The 23371-nt window shown below is 47.3% G+C and overlaps 1 protein-coding gene and 1 long non-coding RNA gene across 4 annotated transcripts in view; one reads left to right on the top strand and one right to left on the bottom strand.

Moving 5' to 3' along the window:
• Window positions 1-23371, top strand: part of RBFOX1 (RNA binding fox-1 homolog 1) — a 2477231-nt gene that overhangs the window by 355574 nt on the left and 2098286 nt on the right. For all 3 annotated transcript variants that reach the window (XM_054668820.1, XM_054668821.1, XM_054668819.2), the window contains exon 3: window positions 5231-5290. In XM_054668820.1, the coding sequence (XP_054524795.1) occupies window positions 5231-5290 (60 nt within the window). The remainder of the gene's footprint in view (window positions 1-5230; window positions 5291-23371) is intronic.
• LOC107968671 (uncharacterized) lies at window positions 15326-22799 on the bottom strand. Its single transcript, XR_001710082.4, has 3 exons — window positions 22499-22799; window positions 17610-17774; window positions 15326-17052 (listed from the first exon to the last, which is right to left on the bottom strand). It is a non-coding gene; the product is annotated as an uncharacterized LOC107968671 (long non-coding RNA).

Consider the following 23371-nt stretch of genomic DNA (forward strand, 5'->3'; position numbering starts at 1 on the left):
TATATGGTCTGAAAAGAAGAGGCATGAATAATCTATCCCTTGTTTAGCGTATCAAGAAATAACCATAAAAATGGGCAACCAGCAGCCCTGGGGACTGCTCTATGGAATGGCCATTCTTTTATTCCTTTACTTTCCTAATAAACTTGCTTTTGCTTTACTGTGGAGTCGCCCTGAATTCTTTCTTGCGCAAGATTCAAGAACCCTCGCTTGGGGTCTGGATCGGGACCCCTTTCCTGTAACAGAGGTACTGACCCCATTTGTCTTACACAACCTTGGTCCTTGAAGGTCTCCGTGCTTCATCCGTAGGAATCCGTGATACACCACCCCCATCCTGCCCCCACACCTTCTGCCCATTGTTCATGAGGCTTTGGTCAGCCATGGCCTTGGCTTGGAGCTTTGCACAATGTTGGTCCACGTAGGTTTTACTGGCGCCATCATTGGGAACTCATCATGCACCCAGAACCCCACCCCTGACCCCACACCCTCTGTCCATTGCTCAGGAAGCTTTGATTGGCCATGGTCTTGGCCTTCTGTTAACCTGTAGGATGGAGTGTTTATTTTTTTCCACCTCCTACATCTTTATTCTATGTGACTGTAGATACAAAGATTGATAAATCTGGATGTGGCTATTCATAGGTAGGCACATAAACGCTCACAAGATTACATGAATATGTCTTTGAGCCCCGAAAATCTGAGACACAGGTCTCAGTTAATTTAGAAAGTTTATTTTTCCAGGGTTGAGGACACAGGCCTGTGACACAGCCTCAGGAGGTCCTGACGACATCTGCCCAAGGTCAGAGCACAGTTTGATTTTATACATTTTAGGGAGACATAAGACATCAATGCATATGCAAGGTGAACATTGGTTTCTTCATCTGGAAAGGCGGGAGAACTTGAAGCAAAGGCAGGAAGACAGGGAGACACTGGGAGAGGAGGCTTCCAGGTCAGAGGTAGAAAAGAGACAAATGGTTTCATTCTTTTGAGTTTCTGATTAGCCTCTCCAAAGGAGACAATCAGATAGATATGCATTTATGTCAGTGAGCAGAGGGGTGACTTTGAATGCACTGGGAGGCAAGTTGGCCCTAAACAGTTCCCAGCTTGACTTTTCCCTTTAGCTTAGTGATTCGGGGGCCTCCAAGATTTATTTTCCTTTTACATGTCTATGTAAGTATTTATATACACAAAAAAGTGTGGTTGAATGTGGTGGCTCATGTCTGTAATCCCAGCACTTTGGGAGGTCGAGGCAGGTGGATCACTTGAGGTCAGGAGTTGGAGGCCAGCCTGGCCAACATGGTAAAACCCTGTCTCTACTAAAAAGAAAAAAAAACACACAAAAATTAGCCAGGTGTGGTGGTGGGCACCTCTAATCCCAGCTGCTCTGGAGGCTGAGGCAGGAGAATTGTTTGAACCTGGGAGGTGGAGGTTGTGGTGAGTCAAGATCCAGCCACTGCACTCTAGCCTGGGTGTCAGAGCAAGACTCCATCTCAAAAACCACAAAAAAAACATGTTTCCCCAAAGACATTTCCAGTCAGGAAGAGACCCTGTAAAGGCAGTTGATATGCAAAGAATATCACCTTCTAATGCCACCTCTGGGAGCTGACACCAGCCCATGACAAATCTGTATTGGATGATGTTTGATGGCCCATCCAGGATCTCTGCCTGGGTCATTGTCTTAACTGGCTAAATCCTTGCTGCTGGGGATTCATGTCCCAGCTTTTGAAAGCTGTAAACTGAGGCGCAAGAGGGCATACATTTCCAGGGAAGACTACTAGACTTCTAACAAGTAGGTGGAAAATGAGGGAGCAGAACTTGGGGGGAAGAGAAGAGTGGCAGACAGCGACCAGAGTGACAGCTGGTTCGGGACCCTGGTTTGGGATCTAAAAGGGGTTGCAGATCAGATCTTCTCTGTACTCCTCAAGAATTTTCATCTGAATGGATCAGGCCAGCTCAAATGATATGGAGGCTTATTGTAAGGATTCAGGGAAAAGACCTGGGCTTTCTGAAAACCAGAACAGTGTCAGACAGCCACTACCTCCCTCGCTGCATCTCTTGGCTCTGTTTCCCCAACTCAGTCAGACTTAGAATGTTAATATGTGCTTGTCTCTGTTTTCGAGTTAAGGAGGGAAATAGGGACATACGGGATTGGGCATAGAGCTTGCTGCTTTGTTCAGATAGCACAGGGATTGTGTTAAGAAGGAGGGTGCAAATCTAGGGTTAGGGTGCATGTCCAGTTCCAGGGTATGGAGAGGTGTAAAAGTGGCAGGAAGGGCAGAAAAAGTCTCTTGAGAAGAGCAGATTGAGTTGGTACCATCTTCTCTCTCCTAGGAGTGAAGGCTTCCTGTGCTCCTGATGAAAATGACACGGAAGTGCGGCACAATGAGAGATAGACAGCTAAAGAGGACACCAGGCCTCCGGGACCTCAGGCTCAGGGATGTGGAGAGGGAAAGCCCCTAGCTAGGGGGAAGGGGCTGGGAAGTGTGGAAGGGGCAAAGAGGAAGAAGGCTCTGCAGGGGCAGCTGGATAGGAATTTCATCTGGTAGCTAGGTTCCCAAGTAAGATCATACTCGAGTGTGAGTCCTAACTTGTCTATTTCCAGGCTCTGGGATACTGGTTGCCTAGATCCTCTATTCTCTTTTCTTCCAATCAGCTTCCCCTGGAAGACTCTTAATTTTGACTCAAACCTAATTTTACCTTCCTAAGGCTGGTGGTTGCTACGAAGCCAATACTGGCTTCACATGCAAGGTCTTGGACTCAGGAAGTCCAACACAATGCAATGACCATTTCCACGGGTCTCTGTTTCTGTTCCTGAGAAAGACAGATTGATTCATGCTGCCTGGGGCAGGAGTGTGTCCCTAGACTAGATGGAATTGGGCAAGGTACTGGGTCACCTGTGAGTCTTGGAGGGAGGCCCGTCTCAAAGAAAGGACCAGGCTGTAGATAGGGATCCCAGGGCATCTAGTAACACTTGGGTCTTGTCACTGGGTTGAAATCTGCTATTGCGCTTAACTCGTTGATCAAGTGCAGTTTTTTCTTGGTCCATCTATAAAGTGGGACTGAAAAGAAAGTGACAAAAGCCAGACATTCTCAGACCAGTGGACATTCTCTCAAAGGAGAATTGACGCATCTGGCAGCAAAATCACTGCATCATCCTCCTCCCCCTTCTCTCCCCATTCGGGCTACTACTTTAGACAGTCGCTGGAAGCAGGGGACATGATTTGTGTTTAAGTTTATTTGTTCACTTCAATAAACTGGAGGGTGGATGTGGCATGAGGACCGTTCTCTGTGTTGAGGAAGGATGGGAACAAACACATTTTTGATTTCTTGGTCACCAGATTTTTCCATGACCAATGTCTACTAGAAAACTGCAAAAAGAGAAACAATAAAATATGTGTCTTCTCATTATAAGTTCAGAAACGATGTACAGAAACAGAAATCCCAGAACTCTGTGGGTGGGTCTGAGTAATTCTTGTGGCTGGTACAGGAAAGAGTAGGTAGCTTCTGTCCCCCTCTGTTTCTCTCTCTTTTGATATCCGTGTCTGTCTATATCTTTGTCTCTCTCTCTTTTTATACACCTCTCCTTCCCACCCCCCTCCCGCTTTCTCTGCACCTCTCCGTCTTTCCCTCTTTCTCTCCGTTTCTCTCCCGCCCTCTCTCTTTTGAGACAGGGTCTTGCTTGAGACACACACGGCCCTCTCTCTGCCCAGGAAGTTAAAGGGGTGACCCCAGGCCAAAGCTTGCTGACTTTTTTTTTTTTTTTTTTTGAGTTGGAGTTTTGATCTCGTCGCTCAGGCTGGAGTGCAATGGCGGTGGTCTTGGCTCACTGCAACCTGTGCCTCCCAGGTTCAAGCAATTCTCCTCCCTCAGCCTCCCAAGTAGCTGAGATTACAGGTGCCCGCCACCACAGCCTGGCTAATTTTGTACTTTCAGTAGAGACAGTGTTTCACCGTGTTGGCCAGCCTGGTCTGGAGCTCCTGACCTCAGATGATCTGCCCGCCTCAGCCTTGCTGACTTTTGATTAATGACAATGTAGAGCTTTAGGCATTGCTGACACTTTTGAGGCAGGAGCAGTTCCTTAGAGTTGATGGTGGCCACCTTTAACATGCTCCTGCGCTGTACCTCGTGGAAAGGTGGACGAAGGCTTTGGGAATACTACGATGGTGATTCACATCCCAGTGTTTGCAGTAGGCATGCTCAGTTCAAGCTGAGGCTCCACTGCAGCCCTGCTGAGTGCCGTGTTACCTTGGACAAGTCCCTCAGCCTCTCTTTTGCTTCTTCACCTGTAAGACGGGGCTGAGCTTAAGACCTACTTCTTAATACCCTAGTAAGGATTCAGGGTGAAAATGCACAAGAAATACACAGTGGCTGGGTGTGGTGGCTCAGGCCGGTAATGTTAGTACTTTGGGAGGCCGAGGCAGGTGGATCACCTGAGGTCAGGAGTTCGAGACCAGCCTGGCCAACATGGCGATTCCCTGTATCTACTAAAAATACGAAAACTTATCCAGGTGTGGTGGCGGGTGCCTATAGTCCCAGCAACTTGGGAGGTTGAGTGACAGAGGGAGACTCTGTCTCAAAAAAAAGTAGTGCATAGCATTGCAGATGCTCCCTAGATGCAAACTGTTGCTGGAGTGGAAGGTGGAAGGTTAGGGACCTCCAGCGTCCTCGGTCTGGGACGAGGAGTCCACACTGAGAAACATCCGGACCAGCACTGCCTCAGGAGTGTCAGGGGAGTCAAGGATGCAATTTAGCATTTGCTGGTAGCCACACTAAAAAGTAAAAAGAAACGGATGAGATTAACTGTAATAATAAACTTCCTTTGAGATAGTCTTAATATATTTACATTTTTAAACATAGAAATATATTTTATTTTTATATATTATTAAATGTCTTTCTAACATGTAATCGATATAAAAATAATGAAATATTAGTATTAATGAGGTGTTTTATATTCATTTTCTTCATCATGTCCTGAAAACCCAGTGAGTGTTTTATGTATACAGCCCATTTCCATGAGACTAGCCACGGGGCTCTGTACCCATATCGGGCTTGTGGCCATTGTGCAGGGCAATGCAGGTCTTGACCCCTGCAGGGGATGGGTGGAGAGACAGAGGGTACCGTGGCTAAATGTGGTGAGACATTCTGGGTTGTGCTAAACTGCGTTACTCCAGGTTAGAATTTTTTTCCTCAACCGGGCTTCCCCAACCTTTTTCTCTATTTGTTTGTTTTTTGCCAGGACTACAAGTCTGAAAATTCAACCCTCCTCCCCGGTGCCAAGAACAGTCTGCAAGACTCCGTAAGTAGAAGCATTTTGCTGAACAGATTAGATTTTGAAACTACTTTTGCATCCTTTTCAGCCTCTTTGGTCTCCGTCATCAATCACCGGGAATGGTTTTTACCTGAAACTGATCTTGCTGGAGAATTAACTGGGTTTGAGGGGAATAAATTTTCCTGAGCACTTGCACAATTTCTATTAGGAAACACCTGGGCCGTATTCCCAGCCTCTGGTACATGGTGTGAGAGGTGTATTCTGTCCTCTAAAAAAGACCAGGCCCACTTGGTGGACAGATCTGGGGCACAGTGGTTGGTGACAAGGCTGCAAATTGGTCCCTCTGCCCCCTGGTGTGACGGCCCCAGGTTGTGGGAGCACGTGAAAGAACTCGAATGTCATTGGGTTGTCTTCCTAGTAAGGACAGGAATGCTTACTGAGTGCCCTGGGGTCTTGCATCATGGCATTGGGCTTGGAGTCACTGGGGTACATAACCTGGGATGATGGCAGTGAATTCCCGTGTATCCCTCATCTGTCACCCACGGATAACAGTGGCCAGGAAGTTCCCTACACAGATACTTCTGATATCACTCATGCACCTCCTCTCGGCAATGCAATCATGGTGTGGTGCATTCCCCAAGTGTGACCTGTTTGTGTATTGTTGGTGACCTTGGGATGGCACCTTCAAGTGGCACATAGACTGTTGCTGTTTGGTATTCATCATTATGTATTTCATTTTATGATGATCTTCTCTTTATAGCCATCACTACTAGCTTTCCATTAATGGTAGTGGTATGAAATTTCCTTCAAAAAAAGTTTAACATAAAGTGAGTTGACTCAAAGACAAAAAATGGTATGGAAATAACAGAATGGAAATCGTAATGTAGGTATGGTGAGACATTGTGATAGTGGTAAGTGAAAGGCTGAGAGTAAATTCTTTTATCAAAAGATGTTCATGGCTAGGCCCAATGGATCACACCTATAATCCCAGCCCTTTGGGAGGCCAAGGTAAGAGGATTGCTTGAGCTCAGGAGTTGGAGACCAGCCTGGGCAACATCTCTACAAAAAATAAACAAATTAGGCCGGGCGCGGTGGCTCACACCTGTAATCTCAGCACTTTGGGAGGCTGAGGCGGGCTGATCAAGAGGTCAGGAGATCGAGGCCATCCCGGATAACATGGTGAAACCCTGTCTCTACTAAAAATACACACACACACACAAAAATTAGCCAGGCATGTTGGCGGGCGCCTGTAGTCCCAGCTACTCAGGAGGCTGAGGCAGGAGAATGGCATGAACCTGGGAGGCAGAGCTTGCAGTGAGCCAAGATCGCGCCACTGCACCCCAGCCTGGACGAGAGCGAGACTCCGTCTCAAAAAAATGAAAAAAATTAAAAAACAAAACAAAACCAAATTAGCTGAGCGTGGTGGTGTGCGCCTGCAGTCTCAGACACTCGGGAGGCTGAGGTGGGAGGATTGCTTGAGCCCAGGAGATGGAGGCTGCAGTGAGCTATGATTATGCCAGTGCACTCCAGCCTGGGCAAACAGAGTAAGACCCTGTCTCAAAAAAAAAAAAAAAAAAAAGTCTGCTTGGCCCTGGGCCTTGTCCATGAGTGTGGTCTGTATTTGGAATGTTCCCTCCTCTTTATGCACCAAGCTATACTGACCCTTCGTGCAAACTGGAATCTCTAAGGGCCCACTGCTTGGTGTAAACTGGAATCTGTAAGGGCCCACTGCTTGGTGCTTGTCTATTCCCCCAAAATGACTTTCCAGGCTGGATTTTTATAATAAACCTCATTAATGGATCATCTGAAAGTAGTGTTTACCTGTGATGCCAAGAAGAAGAGGAAGAAGAGGAAAGGGATGATGAAAAATGACAACCACACACCCAACTTTCTTATCCCACTTTTCAGTTGACCAAATGTTTGATCTCTGTTCTTTTAACATCCTCTCAATGACTCCGTAAGATGAGTGCTGTTTTTATCCTCATTTTGTGGCTTAGGAAACCAAAACTCAAAGTAATTGCCCATGGTCACACAGCCTGGACTTACCGTCTGACCCAACTGCATCAGTGGAGTACCAGGAGTCTTGCACCTTCACATCAAGTCTGTGAAATATTCTTCCCATTTTGGATAGATGGAAAAATGATGTATGAAGCAGGAAAGTATTGTATTGGCTGTCTCTTGCCCGTGACAGTTACACTGAACTTAGTGACTTCAAACAGCAGACTTTCATTATCTCACAGTTTCTGTGGGTCAGGAATCTGGGAGTGGTTTGCTTGGTGGTCTGGCTCGGGGTCCCATGTGAGTTGGGGCTGCTGTCTTCTGAAGGCTGGAGTGGGGCTAGAGGGTCTGCACCCAAGGTGTTTCACCTAACAGCTATTGTCAGGAGGCCACAGAGCTGCTTGAGTGTCCTCAGGACATGGTGGATGGTGTCTGCCAGGGTGAGAGATCTGAGAGATTAAGAGCAAAGTAGAAGCCACATGGGAGGATGGGAGTGAATTCCTGTGTATCCCTTAGATGACATAGCCTCAGATGTCCTATGCCATTGCCTCTGCTGTATTCGATCAGTCATACAACCGAATCCTCAGAAGACTGTGGGAGCATACCATACAAGGGCATGAGTACCTGGAGGAGGGATCATGCGGCCATCTTGGATTTTGGCCACCACACTCTTCATAATCTTGAAATAACTATGTCTTGGAGTTCCACCCGGATGCTTGTAATGTCACACTAAGTCTATGGAAAGAAAACAAAGATACTAAACACATTTTGCAGATGGGGAAATGAGGCGTGGAGCAGGAATGTGACTTACTAAAGAGACTTGATGTTGGTGGTGCAGAAGCTTTTGAAGGGAAAGTAGTTGAAAAAGTTAATTGCCCACAATAGGATCAAAGGTGTCTGAGATGGCTCCATTTCCCCAGTGCTTAGAATAGCGCCTATGCCTGCTAGATTTTTAGCTCTCTTGGGTTGGGTCAGGTATTTCCTGGCCCCCAACCTCACTCATGGAGGCTGATGTGTTCTCTCTAGTGGAAGGGATGATGGTATCCTGCTGGTTTCTCCTCTGGAGGCTGTAGAGTCTTCTAGGTTTGCAGAGATTCATGCTGTGAGGATCCAATTGCCTTCACCTGCTCCTCCATCTCCACCCTCTGACTATAGCAGGGCTGCTGAGCTGGGTCCTTCTGGCTGGACTCTCACAGGTCAGCCTCCTGTCTTGCCTTGGAATGTGTCATGGGTAGAAGCAGTCATTTTCACGACCTCTACTGGAGGCAGCATATGTTGGCTTGACCATCTCTGGATGGCAGATTGCCTCACATTCACATGTGTCAAAATGTAAAATGTGTTCCATCTTTGATCTAGCAATTACACTTCTGGGAATTTGCACCTTGGAGATGATTGTACAAGTGTGAGATGTGTTTGTATATTTATTAAGGAAATGATTGTAGTAGCACAAATAATTTTTAAAAAGATGTGCCCTCAATATCCCTCAATAAGGGATAGTTTAAGTCAATTGTGTATATCCATAAAGTCCAATTCCAAGCTGCTGCTAGAATTTTGTGGTGAGGATTTATGTTTATTGACTTGGAAAGATGCACATGACATATTGTTGAGTGAGAAATACAGCCTGTATTATATGATTCCAATTATGTGCAAACTGTATTCATAGATCTCCCTTTCTCTGAGTGCAGAGAGATGTCAGAAAGGCAGATGGAAAGTTCAACTAAATTACTGGTTTTTGCATTTTCCTTTAGACTCTTTTATTTTTTTTCTATAGTGAGCAGTTATTTTCTTTGACAGTGGTAGTAATAATATAATATTAGTAATAATGTAGTTGTAATAAATGTAATATAGTAAGAAGCCGTAGTAGTAATAGTAATAATGTAGTTGTAATAATAGTACTAATACTAGTAATAGCAATAACTATTTATGAAATTAAGCAGTGTGTTCTGGACTGTTAAGAAGGTTTTCCAGGAGAGCGGACGGCATATTCGTTCAAGTTTCATTCTCAGTTGTCTTGGAAATGCTGTGTCGTTCCTCTAGAGGAGTGAAAATGGGGTTTACAAGACTAAATGTGGCCTCTAGATAGACTTTTTGGTCCTTGCCTGCTCCAGAATGCAGAATGCTCCAGGCCATGGCATCTCACCGCCCTTCCTACTCACTGCCCTGTGGCACCAGTCAGCTCTACTTTTTCTGACCTCCACCTGTCTGCTTTGGCACTGTCTCCCAGAAAGGGCTTTCCCTGGATGCAGAAAGTATATTTTGCCAGCATTCAGAATAAAATAATCATAACAGCTAGCATCTTTGGGAACTAGGAAGTACCTGGCATTGCACCCACCATTTCACAGGCATTGTATCTTTCTCTCCCCAGAGTAGTCCAAGGAGGGAAGACCTATTCAAAGTATTTGTTTACAAATGGGGAAACTGAGGCTCAGAAGGGCATGGCTTGCACAGTCTCATAGCTAATGGGGAAGCAGTCTGAAATTCAGACCCAGATTGGGCTGTTTCCCATGCTGCATTGAGCTGAGGGGAAGGCCAGCAGGTTCTTTTTGGAGATGCAGGGAGCATTTCTGGGAACCCGTGTCTTAGATGCAAAGTTAATTCCAGAGTCATCAGGTAACATAAAAATTACACCTGGTCAATTACTTGTGCAAGTCCTGTTGGAGACCAATCTTTCTGCCCCTCGATACATCAAATACAGCCACACTTTCCTTGATTTTTAGAAAAAATGAGGGTCTTTGCTTAGATGCCAGATGAAGTGATTGTGTTGAGGTGGCATGCTGGATGAATGGAACATACCTGTCTTTAAACATTGCAGTCATCTGTGATCATGTGGCCACATGATGGAGAGGCACTTGGGAATGAGACTGAGAAACTTGCAGGTCCATGTTTCCTTTTGGGTTCACTCTGGAGCAAATGCATCCTGAACTCGTGGAAGTGATGCTGTCCAGCGTAAGAACCGCACTATTATTTTTTCTCTCTTTCTTGATATAGTAGAAACTATACCCTCCTATACCCAAGGCAGACATTACTAAGCAATGGTGCCATTCTCCCCTCCTATACCCAAGGCAGACATTAGTAATCAGTGGTGCCATTCCCCCCTTCTATACTCAAGGCAGACATTACTAATCAATGGTGTCACTCTCCCCTTCTATACCCAAGGCAGTAAGCATAGTGCAGTTAAGTGGAAGAACCCAAATTTTTACTTTGTTCTGCCTCATTCCAGAGCCATATTTCATAACCCCTGTATTTTTCTGTAATAAGAATACAAAAAATTCATTTTTTGTGCCTGCTTAAGAGACTAAGTGGCTTCAAACAACACCTGTCTACTATCTTACTGCTTCGATTGGTCATAGGTCTGGACACAGCTGAACTGGGTTCTCTGCTTAGGTTCTCACCAAGCTGCAGGAAAGGGAGTTGGCAGGAGCTGGGAGTTTCATCTGGAGCTCAGGGTCCCTTTGCAATCTCACTGGTTGTTGGAATAATTCAATTTCTTGTGGCTGTAAGATGCAGGCCCTCAGACGCTAGAGGCCACCTACGGTTCCCTGCCACATGGCCCTCTCCACAGGCAGTTTACAATGTGACAGTGTGCTTTTCCTGGGAGTGTCTCTCTAGTGCATGTTAGCAACATGGGGTCTTGTGTACACATGTCCCAACATAATCATGGCATGCCCATCATCTTTTCTATTGGTTAGAAGTAACTCGTGGGTCCTGCCTACATGCTACTGATCATGGGGCCACACTGAGGTCTGTCCGTGCTGATAAAGTCCTGAGATGAGTCTGGATTTCTCCTCTTCTTGGGGCCAAGTGTGCTGCTATTTCTCTCCAGCATTTTCCCTTTTTCTTGCAGAAAAGGGGCTCATGGGCCCCCCAGGAACCAGACCACTTCAGTGTTTGACCCTCCAGACTTCCTTATCCCCTAGTCATCTGGACGTCTTAACTTCCTGCCCATGTCACCTCTGTAGGACGTCCCCTGCTGCAGTCTCAGCAAATGAATATTTGATGGAATGCTGCCACCTTTTGGAATTTAGCAAAAGTGATCTGTGTTGTTCAGAGGGATGGAAGTGAAACTCCTGTTCCCTTCTCTACAGCCCGCGCACACACACCCACTCACCCGGCCTTCATTTCCGCTGAGCATTGACTCAGGTTTGATGCCAGTTTGAGGCAGGTTTGCTTGTCCTTTCTGCTCTTGCTTCTAGTTGCTGTGAGTGGTGATAGGCTTGTTCCCTGTTTTACCCTCCAAGGTGCAGCAGAATGTTGAAGAAAGAGATGGGGCACGTTGGACTGGATTTCATCTCTGATTCCACCACCAACTCTCCAAGGACTTTGGCTTCTGTGTCTGTGAAATGAGGGTTTCTCAGGCTCTTTCTGCTCTTACGTCCCTGATCCCAGGTTATGATGCCTGTAACCATGTATGGAGAGTAGGTAACACCTCATTTATAGATGGCAGTCAGATGAGAGTGGAGGTTAAACCCAGTCCCAGGTCAAGGATGCCAAGGCTATATCTGTACTCAGTAGGGAAGAGTGGTGCCATTGATGAGTAATAGGAGGGGACAGTGGTGCCACTGATGATTAATGATTAATGTCTGCCTTTGGTATAGGAGGGCAGAGTGGTGCCATTGATTAGTAATGTCTGCCCTGGGTCTGGGAGGGGAGAGTGGTGCCATTGATGAGTAATGTCTGCCTTGGGTCTAGGAGGGGAGAGTGGTGCCATTGATGAGTAAGTCTGCCTTGAGTCTAGGAGGGGAGAGTGTTGTCCTTGATGAGTAATGTCTGCCTCAGGTCTAGGAGGGGAGAGTAGGGCCATTAATTTAATAATGTCTGCCTTGGGTACAGGAATGGAGAGTGGCATCATTGATTAGTAATGTCTTCCTTGGTATAGGTGAGAAGAGTGGTACTCTTGAATGGTAATGTCTGCCTTGAGAACAGGAGGGGAGAGTGCCAACACAGATGCTGTCCCAACTCCAGGTGTCTCATAGAGACTTGTAGCAGCCATCATGGAACCCATAAGCTGGCCCACCTTTCCCATTGCTTCTCTTTCTGTATATTCACAGGCATAGCTTTCCTCCCTCTTCCCTGGCATCCTTGGCATTTTCCTGTCTTACTCTCAATCTGAAGTTAGCAGAGGTTGCCCGTGGCATGTCTCTAGTTGACCCACTGTCTGATCAGCTCACTTGCTGAACCATGGCTCCTCCTTTCCGACATATTTCAGCAGCTCTCTGTGATGTGAGAGTAGAGAGCAAGGTCCTGTGATTTCATACTTGGCATTGGGATACTATCTGGTGGCTTCTCCAACCTTATCTGCTACTCTCCTCCCACCCTGTCCTCCAGTGTCCATGCCCCATGTTCCCTGACTGCAGACCTTTGCTTAGGCTATCCTTTCTGCTTGAATTCTCCCCTCAAATCTGACCATCCAAATTCCTAACCATTCATCCAGAGTCATCAGAAAAGCCTTGTTCAGAGATTCTTCCTAAGTCACTCTGGTTGTGTTGCTCTCCAACCACAAAATGCCCTCCACCCTCATTCCTCCCTCCCTTCCTTCCTCACCTTCTCTCTCACTCACCTCCTCTCTCCCTCACTTCTCATCTCTTCCTCATTCCACCCCCAACTCCCTAAATTATATCACAGTCACTGCTAAGAGTTGGAAGGTATGCATATGAATAAGACTCAAACCGTGCCCTCAAAGCGCTTGCAGTCTGTGAGGAGGACACAGGATGAATAAGAAGTAGCCCATAACTGAGGCACAGTCTGATTGCTTTGTAGTGTAGGAAGAATATAAAGTTGAGTTGTAGTGCAAACAGGTAGGGAAGGCTTCACAGAGGAGGTGATACATAGAGTCTTGAAGGACAAGGGGGAGTCATAACACTGATTGCAGGAGATGGGGGCCTCCAGGTAGAAGTAACAGAATCATCAGAAACATGGGCATGAACTTGGGTCTGTTATAGTCTGGAAGAGGGGATGTCAGGGGTTGGCGGGAGAAGCAGGCATGCCCCAGTGCTCCATAGTAGTTAAGAAATTGAGTTTTTGCTGTGATCAGTGTGTGGCCACTGAAAGGTTTTAAGCTGGTGATTGTCTGGATCCAATTTGCATTTTAGAAAGATCTCCCTGGGACCTGGCTTAGGAGGCTGGGAGGCTGCAGGAAGCCTTAGTCCCTCCTGGGCATTTTTCACTATGTCTCCTCACTGGAGTGGGCTGGGGAGCAGAGGGGTCACCAGCTCTACGCCCAGACTCCTGGGCACGCTCTACTTCTCACTGCTAATGTGCCTTCTACAGCATCTGCTCGGCAGAAAACCAAGTGTGCGGACGAGATAACGGCATTAGGAGCAGGAGGACAAAGCTGATACTCGGGGCAGTGAGACATGGATGCTTAAATTCTTTCCCTTCAAAATATCACCCGTGATGCTGGCCACATGGTTCTGATTAAAGGAAGCTGGACTTGCTGGGACGAAATGCTAAGTGGCACTCTTGATCTCAGGCACAGACAGCGCAGGGTCTGCTGTTCTGGGGAACATCCCTGCCATTTCTCTCTGTTGCTTTCTGCCAGATAAGAGGGGAAATCTATTTAGTGATTTCCCCTAATCTCTGAGGATGGCTGTGCCCCCTGGAGTCACGGTGATGATACTGACGGGTTTCAATGTTGGCATTGAACTACGGATGGGGAGTGAAGGTCTTTTCTCCTTCCTATCTCCTGATGGGGTGCCTAAAACACAGTAGGTGCTCAGTAACGCTTGTTCTTGAAATGAATGAATGAAAGTGTCAGCTCTGTTGATGTAAACTATCCCAGAAGGCTCCCTTATACTTCTCTCTGTCAACACTACCTGCCCCAATCTGAGGTCACTGCCTTTCCAATTCCACTGGGCTCATTTCTGAAATCTCTATAAATGGACCCCTGCAGTCCATATGTATCTGCCTTCTTTCCCTCAAATGCATCCCTAGGAGAATCACCTATGCTACTGTATGTACCACTAGGTACTCTTTTTAATGGCTGGACAGTATTTCATTGTATGATTGGACCATAACGTATCCATTCTCCCATGGATCAGCATTGGGGTTGTTTGTAGTTTGGGGCTATGTGCACTCGTGCACCTGTTGTTTGGTGGACACAGGTACTCATTTATCTGGGGAATATACCTAGGAGTGTGTCTCTTTGGTCACAGAATAGGCACATGTTTAATTTGAGTAGCTACTGTCCAAAAGTTGCCCAAAGTGGTTGTTCCAGTGCTCATTCCCACCAGCAGTGACTATGAATCCCACTTGGAAGCTCATTGTCTGAGCGCATACCTTGTGAATTGTCATAACACCCCGGGGGCAAGTGTGGTTGTTATTACCCTCACTTCACGGAGGGGCACTTTGAGTCTCAGCTGACTGGGTCAGTGTTGCAAGGGTGTAGGACGGGAACCAAGGGCTCTGTTTCCATAACAGCAGCAGCCCTCTGAGCAATCATAGCATACCATGATTCTGGGAAGCTCTGGAGGTGTGGGAGTCCACACGTGGCCGCATGATGGAGGGGCAATATGGCAAAGTGGTTCTGTGCATGGCTGGGAACCAGGCTGCAGCCTTGAGTCCCAGCCCTGCCACCTATTTGTTGTGGAAGCCTGGGCCAGTGGCTTGACTTCTCTGTGCCTGTAACTTTTCTCATCTGTAACACAGAGTTGATAAATCAAATTGTTATGAGGATTCAATGAGTTAATATAGGTAAAGCCTTAGGAGAGAGCACTAGAGAAGGTTTAATTATTATTATTGATTATTTCAGCTCGTCCAGTTTGAGTGCTGGAGTTGTCTGTTACAAGGCTGCAAGCCCTGTAATAGTTGTAGGGCTAACAGTTGTGAGATACACTGCTTAACTCTCCCTCCCATCCCCTATCCTCTGAAGGTAGCTGGCTTTCCTGATGTAATCCAGAATCTAATTTTGAGCCCTGATCATTGGTTTCACAAAGCCTGCTGGGGTGCAGTCCGAGTGGTCCCTTCTGAAATGCATCTCTGCTCTTCAGTGCTCCTAATAAGAAATGCAGTCTGTTTGCTCAAGGTTTTACCCTTTACAGAAATGGTCAGACTCCTTTCTTCCCCCCATATCCATTTCGCAAATCCATGCCAAATATTGATGTTTGATAACTACAAATATCACACATAGCTTTTAATCAAGAAAGACGGAAGGAAGATAAGGGGAGCAAATACATCTCTGTAAGGGAGTTCAATATTCTCAGTAATGATTTTTCTAAGAAATAAAATTATTGGAGGGAGAGGAGAGGGCTCTGTGCTGTGTACCGAAATGGGCCGAACCACCTGAAACTACCTGGGCCCTTCTTCCAAACTCCCATGGCTTGCATTTAAGTTATGTATTCATTACCCGAATTGGTAGATGCTATCTCATTTTACAGAAAGGAGAGCTGTATTTTAAATGTGAATTTCCAATACGCCATCGGTCTATCCCATTACCAGCAAAACCCATCCAGCCATCTTAAATTCTCTGTCGCTTGTCTGAGACAGGAGTGGAATGTGAATGCCTGTCACCTTCCACTCTAGGGAAAAGTCAGCCTGCTGGGGGCAGAGGAGAGGTCAGCTTCCAGGCTTTTATTCAAAAAGGCTATTTCCTTCTTGTGGAGACAAAGGGCAGGATTGTCCTGGAGTAGTGGCAGGTGTCAAGCATGTAGAGATGTCCACCATGTCAGCGAAGGTTGACCCAGGGTCACTCCAGGCCAGAGCCTGGCCAAACCAAATGGGACCCTGTGACCTGCATCCAAACCCTCATGTATAAGGCAGCCCCCAGTGTCCTGGTACATTTCAGCTTGACTGTTTTTCGTGGTCCTCATGCCTCGTGTCCTTTACACATGCTGTTCCCCTGACCACAGATGCTTTTCCCTAAGACTTGTTAATCTCATAATATTTTTTATCGGCCACCTACTTTGTGCAGAGCACTGTTCTAGGAGCTGCGGAGAGGGTAGGTGGGGGTGGGGAGCAGAGGACTGTGTAGAGACGGTGGGGGCGGGATGGAGGACAAAACCGACATCAGCATAATTTGTACTCTTACCTTCTTTGAGTTTTTATTCAAATATTATCTTCTCTGCAACGTTTTCCTTGATGGCTTTATTTAAATCTCTAAGCCCTGCTCAGCACCCTTCTTCTTTTCTTTGCTTTGATGCTCACACAACACTGAGCACCACCCTCTGACATCCAGTGTATTTTACTTCCTTGCTGGCTTGCTGTACCTCCTGCCACTAGGAGGGCGGGGAGTTTTCTGAATTTCCAATATGGCAGCAGTCTGTCCTGTTACCATCAGCCTATCCCATTACCGTCAGCCTATCCCGTTACCAGTGCTTTGCTCATTCTTGTATCCCCAGCACCTATGCCTGTGCCTGCATGTAATAGACTCTCAGTCACTACTTGTTGAAAGACTAGTGAGCAGCTGCTGCACACTTGCTATGTACTAGGCCCACGTTTTATTCACGTAGCCTCATGTGATTGTCAGAGTGTCTCACGGGGTTCTGTTGTCCCCGTTTAATAGCAGAGCAAGTTGATGCCTAGTGAGGCAAGTGACCTTCCCAAGGCCACACAGCTAGGAAAGGGAACAGGAACATGGGTATAGGCAGGATGGCGGTTTACCTAAAACTGTGGTCTTGGCAGGGGTATTAAAAACACCATAATGTACAAAGTTGAAAAATAAAAATTAGGCTGGGCACAGTGGCTTATGCTGTTAATCCCAGTGCTTTGGAGGTTGAGGCAGGAGGTCGGTTGAGGCAGGAGTTCAGTTCAGGCCAGGAGTTTGAGATCAGACTGGGAAACATAGGGATACTTTGTCTCTACAAAATTAGAAAATTTAAAAAATTATTTTAAAATTAAAAATTTAATGGCATGGTAGCACATGTCTTTAGTCTCAGCCACTCCAGAGGCTGAGGTGGGAGGATCACTTGAGCCCAGGAGATTGAGGCTGCAGTAAGCTATGATTGCAGCATTGCACTCCAGCCTGGGTGACAGAGCAAGACCCTGTCTCTCAAAAAATAAAAATAAAAATAAATAAAAATCAGATCCCTCTAGTCCCTGGCTGGCTGAGTATTTTAACACTCAAGTCGTGGGCTGTGGTTCTCAGGCTAAAATCCAAACTCTTTGACACAGCTTACAGAGCATCCTGCGATGGGCCTCTGTGTCTCTCTACAGCCTGGTCTGTTTCCATATCTCCCCAGCAGACAACTGGAGCATCATCCACATCCTTAGGTGTGGCTTGCTTTCTCTCTGGCCCACATGTGCTCTGTTGGCAACGTCTCCATCCTGAATCCACCCAGTCTCCCTGCCTGCCTTCCCCTGAAATCTTGGGTTCATCTTTAAGGTACTGGCTTACCTAGGGCAGGTTCTTACTCACCTGTCTGGGTTGGTTTGGCAGTGGGTTTCATGGACCCCAGGCTCCATCTACTTCCTTCATCAAAGTGTCGATCACTCTGTATTCTAATTTGTTCTCTCATCTCCTTTCTCATTTCTGACACATCTAGTTCAACAGCTCACTGCAACCCCAGCATCACCTCAGTGCCTGCACATGTAAGAACACAGAAAGTCTAACAGAATGGATGAATGACTTGGTGGACCTGCCTCCCTACCAGCGTTGTTGCTGCTGTGTTCCTTGGCTCCTATGCTGGCTTTTCTCTTCTACAGTAGCCTTTTGCTTTGCACTTCTGTGTACTCAACTTCTTTCAACTGATAAAAATGATCAATTTTATAAACCATTATCAACAAAAACTAGTGATTCACCTATCCATCTGTTCATCCAGCCACTCTCCTATCCATCCCTCCATCTACTCTCTCATCCATTCATCCACCCACTCCCCCACCCACTCTCCCATCCGTCCATCTATCCATCCATCCATCCATCCATCCATCCATCCATCCATCCATCCACCCTTCCTTTCAGTCTCCCATCCATCCATCCATCCATCCAGCCACACACCCACCCACCCATTCATCTACTCTCCCGTCACTCAGCTACTGGGTGCAGTAGCTCATATCTGTAATCCCTGCACTTTGTAAGGCCAAGGGAGGAGGATCACTTGAGGACAGGGATTAGACAAGCCTGGGCAACACAGTGAGACCCCATCTGTACAAAAAATAAAATAAAAATAGCCAGATGTAGTAGCATGCACCTGTGGTCCCAGCTACTTGGGAGGCTGGGATGGAAATATTACTTGATCCATCTATCCATCTACTGTCCCACCCACCTACTCTCCCATCCATCCCGTTCATTCATTCATTCATTCATCCATCTACTCTCCCATAATTCCTCTCATCCATACGTCTACTCTCCCACCTACCCACCCATTCTCCCACCCATCCATTCGTTCATTCTCTCCTCCACTCTCATTCATTCATTCATACATTCATCTACTCTCCCATCAGTTCTCCCATCCATCCATCTACTCTCACAGTCACTCTCCCATCCATCCACCCACTTTCCCATCTACTCATCCACCTATCCACCACTCCATCTGTCCATGCAATATTGGGAAGCCACCATGTGCCAGGTCCTGTGAAGCTGCTAAGGTTATAGTGACAAGGCAAGACACACTAGGACCCACCCTCCCAGAGCCTACAGTTTAGTGAGACAGAGATTGAGCAGATACTCATACAATAGTATATCTACAAATGAAGAAAAGTGCTTCACAAGGTAGATAATGGCTCTGAGAAAGATTTTTATAATAAAACCGGGCATACATGGTGGATATGTCTGGGGTTTTCCCAGGACGAGGCTCATGAACTGAGCTCTCAAGGCCACAGGGCAAGGTCAGGCGAGAATAGAGCATTCTAGACAGAGGAAATAGCATGTGCAAAGGCCCTGTGGCCAGAGGAGTTTTAGGAACTGCTAAAAGATAGCCAGAGTAGCTGGAGTTCAGGGAGGAGGAGCATTCCAGTGAGGCCAGGCCATGGTGAGGATGCCGGTCTTTAACCCTAAGCATTGAAGACCTCAGTGCCACCATGAGGCAGAAACCTAGCTAGGTACTCATTATTTGGGGTTCTTTTTCCTAATGAGGTCTCCTAAATTGATCTAGGCTTATGTCCCACAAAACATGGATCTGGCCCCTTCCTGGCACATAGAAAGGACTCAATCCACAGTGGCTGACCAGCAAGGTAGAATGGACTCCATTTTACAGATGACAAGACTGAAGCTCAAGGGCCCATGAGAATGGGACTAAGGCTAGGGGAGGGCCCTGATGGGTTTTCAAGGAGGTGATTGGATTTGCATTTTGTGAAGATTCCTCAGGTTTCTTTGAGGGGCCTCAGTTGGAGCAGGGGACAGAATCACAGGGGTACCAAGACGGGAAACAGTCGTTGGCATGGACAAATCTTCCTTCAGGCTTCAGAAGAACCTCCCCACACCCAACATCTGGGTGGACATCCTTCAAGGCTCAGAACACACATATGCCTGCAGTATCTCTGCATTTGCACAGTTGAGGGTGGGTTCCCCAATATAAGCCTACCAGGTTCTTGGCAGAGGGAGGGTAAGTAGACATATTTCTGTATGTGGGTGCAACATTACCCTCACCTGCATCCCATATATGTAGGGATCTTCCACTTGCTTTCACATCTGCTGATGGCACAGGGTTGCAGCCCTGATTATGGCTCCCAGAGGCTGAGATTTGTGGTCTAAAACTGAGGGCAGAGAGGAATGAGAGAGTCATACTCCAAGTGAAATTTTCCTTTCTCATTATCTGTGAGCTGATAAAGACGCCAGCATGTCAGGTTCATTTGATGGACAAATTCAGACCATCATTTCATGGGGGGAGGCAGTCCAGTACAGGACCATATTGGGGTCGTGTTTATGGGGCCAGGTTCCATCACTGAGTGGAAAGCTCACAAAAGCAGTTGATGCCTGAGGGCTTCTTTACACATCTCCAAGTTCAAGGTTCTGTCATCCTTGTTTAACTCCCCAAATCAAGGTAGATGGATTTTTTTTTTCTTCCCCAGCCAGCATCCGAAGACTGGATTCTATGGATGAGCATAGAAGTCCCTCTTTCTTCTCTGACTCCTTCATCTACCATTTTCCTCCTGCAGAATTTCCTTGGACTTTTTTTTTTTTTATCCTGACACTGGCTTTCAGGGTCCCAGCTCTTTGACCTAGGTCAGTTCCCTCCACTTTTGTTAGTGGGGCTGTGGAGGGAGTGTCAAATTCTGTAGGAACACTGAGAAAGAAGCCCAGCCTTTTTCTTGCTAGGAATGGCCACCTTTTTATAGGAATGATGCCCACCTGGTCTCAATTCTGTCTTAGACTCCCTCTTGGTTGGGAGGTGCGGATCAGGTGGTTGGGAGATCCTGTCCTGTCACGTACAGCCTGAGCCTGACATTTTTTTTCCTCTACAACTGGGACTGCAGACATTTTTAAACTAGAAGAAAACAAATTTGCACATGGACTAAACAGAAACTTCATTTCCCCCTAGGTCTCCCCTGAGGACTACGCAGGAGGGCTCTGGGCCAGTGGGGAGAATCTTCAATGCAACTTTCATCTCTGGTTTTCCTCCCCAAGTCCATGGGGATTTCATAAACATTATGTTGCTCAATTTCAGTTCAATGGCACAGAGTTGTTCCAATGTGTTCTAATTACTCAGACATACATGATTTCTGGTGGACTTTAAATGATTTCGGATGCACTTTTGTCTATCAGGCTCCTGATTTATCACTCCCTGGGACTTTGATGTTGTGCTTCATTGATTTCTTTTAAGGCTCTTCAGAGGTATATTTATTATAGACGATACATCTCCCTGTTCATTTGCTCCATAATTCTGAAACACTTTCATTTTCCAGTTGTCAACATTCCACCCCTACCCCCTGTACATATCTTGTACCAGCAGGAAGAAGACACATTTATTGAGTGCTTACTGAATGCAAATCTAGATGTGAGATGCTATGGGTGAGTGAAGGTGCACAAATTAAAAACAAAAACATCCAACATTCATTCCTGGCCAAGATAATATGCTTATCGTTTAGAGAAAAGGACAATGCACACCCATTGACTTACATGACACGACAGAGAAGGAAGAGCACAGGGAGGGTGGGGGTTTGGTCCATGAGCTGTGAGAGGTACTTGGAAGAGAAGAGTGATGAGAGATGGGTGGGGTCAGAGCTTTGTACCCAGATTTCCATGATGATGGGCAACAGAAAGTGTGTAGCATTCAGCTCAGTTTTGTCTGTTTTTGAGATGGGGTCTCACTCTGTTACCCAGGCTGGCGTGCAGTGGTGTCGTCATAGCTCACTGCAGCCTTGAACTCCTGGGCTTAAGTGATATTTCCATCCCAGCCTCCCAAGTAGCTGGAACTACAGGTGCATGCTCCCACATCTGGCTATCTTCATTTTTGTACAGATGGAGTCTCACTATGTTGCCCAGGCTTGTCTCTAATTCCTGGCCTCAATTGATCCTCCTGCCTTGGCCTCCCAAAGCACTGGGATTACAGAAAGGAGCCACTGCACCCAGCAGCTGAGTTTTTTTGACAAGCTAAGAGGCAAAGCCGCCAGTTTTTGATGTGTGCTTGATAGACCCTAGAGCTTCGAAGAGTGAGTGGTGTGTACTGCTCAAGTCTACTTGCTGTGAAGACAGCTATGTTTATCTGAACAGGCACCTTATTAGCCTTTAGCCTGTCCCCATAGACATGAGGACAGGAGGGACATTGGAATGGTATTTTGACAAGGCAGCTGGCTGCCAATCTGAAGATGTGGTGGGAGTCCCAGCTCCATCCCGTTCCCATAGGTCCTTGAACCTCAGTCTTGTCATCTGCAAAATGGAGGCCATCCTATCTGGCTGGTCAGCCACTGTGGATCGAGCCGTTTCTATGTGTCAAGAAGGGGGCAGATCCACATTTTGTGGGACCTGAGCTTGGATCAACTTGGGGGACCCCGTTAGGAAAAAGGACCCCAGATGATGAGTGCCTGTCTGGGTTTCTGCCCCGTGATGGGAGCCCACCAGAGTTAGCAATGGGGTCTTCAATGCTTTTTAAGCTGTGGACTTTTTTTTTCTCCCCAATTATTTGTGGCACGGCTGTTCAGTGCTTAAAACGGGTCACAGTGGAGCTTCTGTTAATGGGAACGCTTCTTTCCCCTCTGAAGTTGGGCTGAGAGGCGTCTCCAGGAAGCATGGTTTGAACCTGAACCGTCTGTTGTGGTCAAGATCAGATCTGAACCCAGAGCTCTTCTCCACTCCCCTCCCTGCCCCGGGGTCTCTCTGGGAGCACCTGTAAGCTAAGCCCTGACCTGCAAGGGACATTGTGGACCTACTTCCCGGGCAGACCGTGGTGACAGTTCTTGCTTCCTCAGGCTGCTCTGCCGTCCCCTGGGCTGGCTTAACGGTCCACCTGTGAAAGGACCTTCGGCTTCCTGGAACCCCATCCCCACCCTCTGCCTCCCCCGGCTGGAAACCTGGGAAGGAAGTAAGGCGCACACGCCACCTAGTGGCCACTTCCCGGAGCTGTCACTCCCGACACCGCCCCTGGGAGGGAGCTCATCTCTGGGCCCAGCTTGTCTGCGGTGCTGGCCAGCGAGGTCCAGGCGCTGCTCCTGAGAGCCTTGGCTCAGAGGAGCATCTGGCTTGTTAGAGCAGGAGGTTCTTGTGTCACAGTGCCCTTGATTTTCCCACCGAACTGCTGCCACCGTGAATACGAGCTCTTGGAGAAGCCGCTGTCTGCCCTCTTCCCTTTCCTCCCCCCCCTCCTCCTCCTCTTCCCTCTCCCTTCTCCCTCTCCCTCCCCCTCCTCCTCCTCCTCTTCCCTCTGTCTTCTCTCTCTCCCTCCTCCTCCTCCTCACCCCTCCTCCTCTGCTTCCTCCCCCTCCTCCTCCTCCTCTTCCCTCTCCCATCTCCCTCTCCCTCCTCCTCCTCCTCTTCCCTCTGTCTTCTCTCTCCCTCCTCCTCCTCACCCCTCCTCCTCTGCTTCCTCCCCCTCATCCTCCCCTTTATCTTCCTCCCCCTCATTGTTATTGTCCTCCCCACCTCTTTCTGTCCCTCTCCTCCTCCTGTCCCTTCTCCCTCTCCTGTCCCCCCTTCTCCCCTATTTTCCTCCTCTTTCTCCTTCTCCTCTCTTCCCCCTCCTCCATCCTCTTCTTTCTCTTTCTTCTCCTCCTTTGCTCCTCATCCACCCTTCCCCACCCCTCCCC

This window comes from Pan troglodytes, chromosome 18 (assembly GCF_028858775.2).
Source record: "Pan troglodytes isolate AG18354 chromosome 18, NHGRI_mPanTro3-v2.0_pri, whole genome shotgun sequence".
In the NCBI taxonomy this organism is placed as follows: domain Eukaryota; kingdom Metazoa; phylum Chordata; class Mammalia; order Primates; family Hominidae; genus Pan; species Pan troglodytes.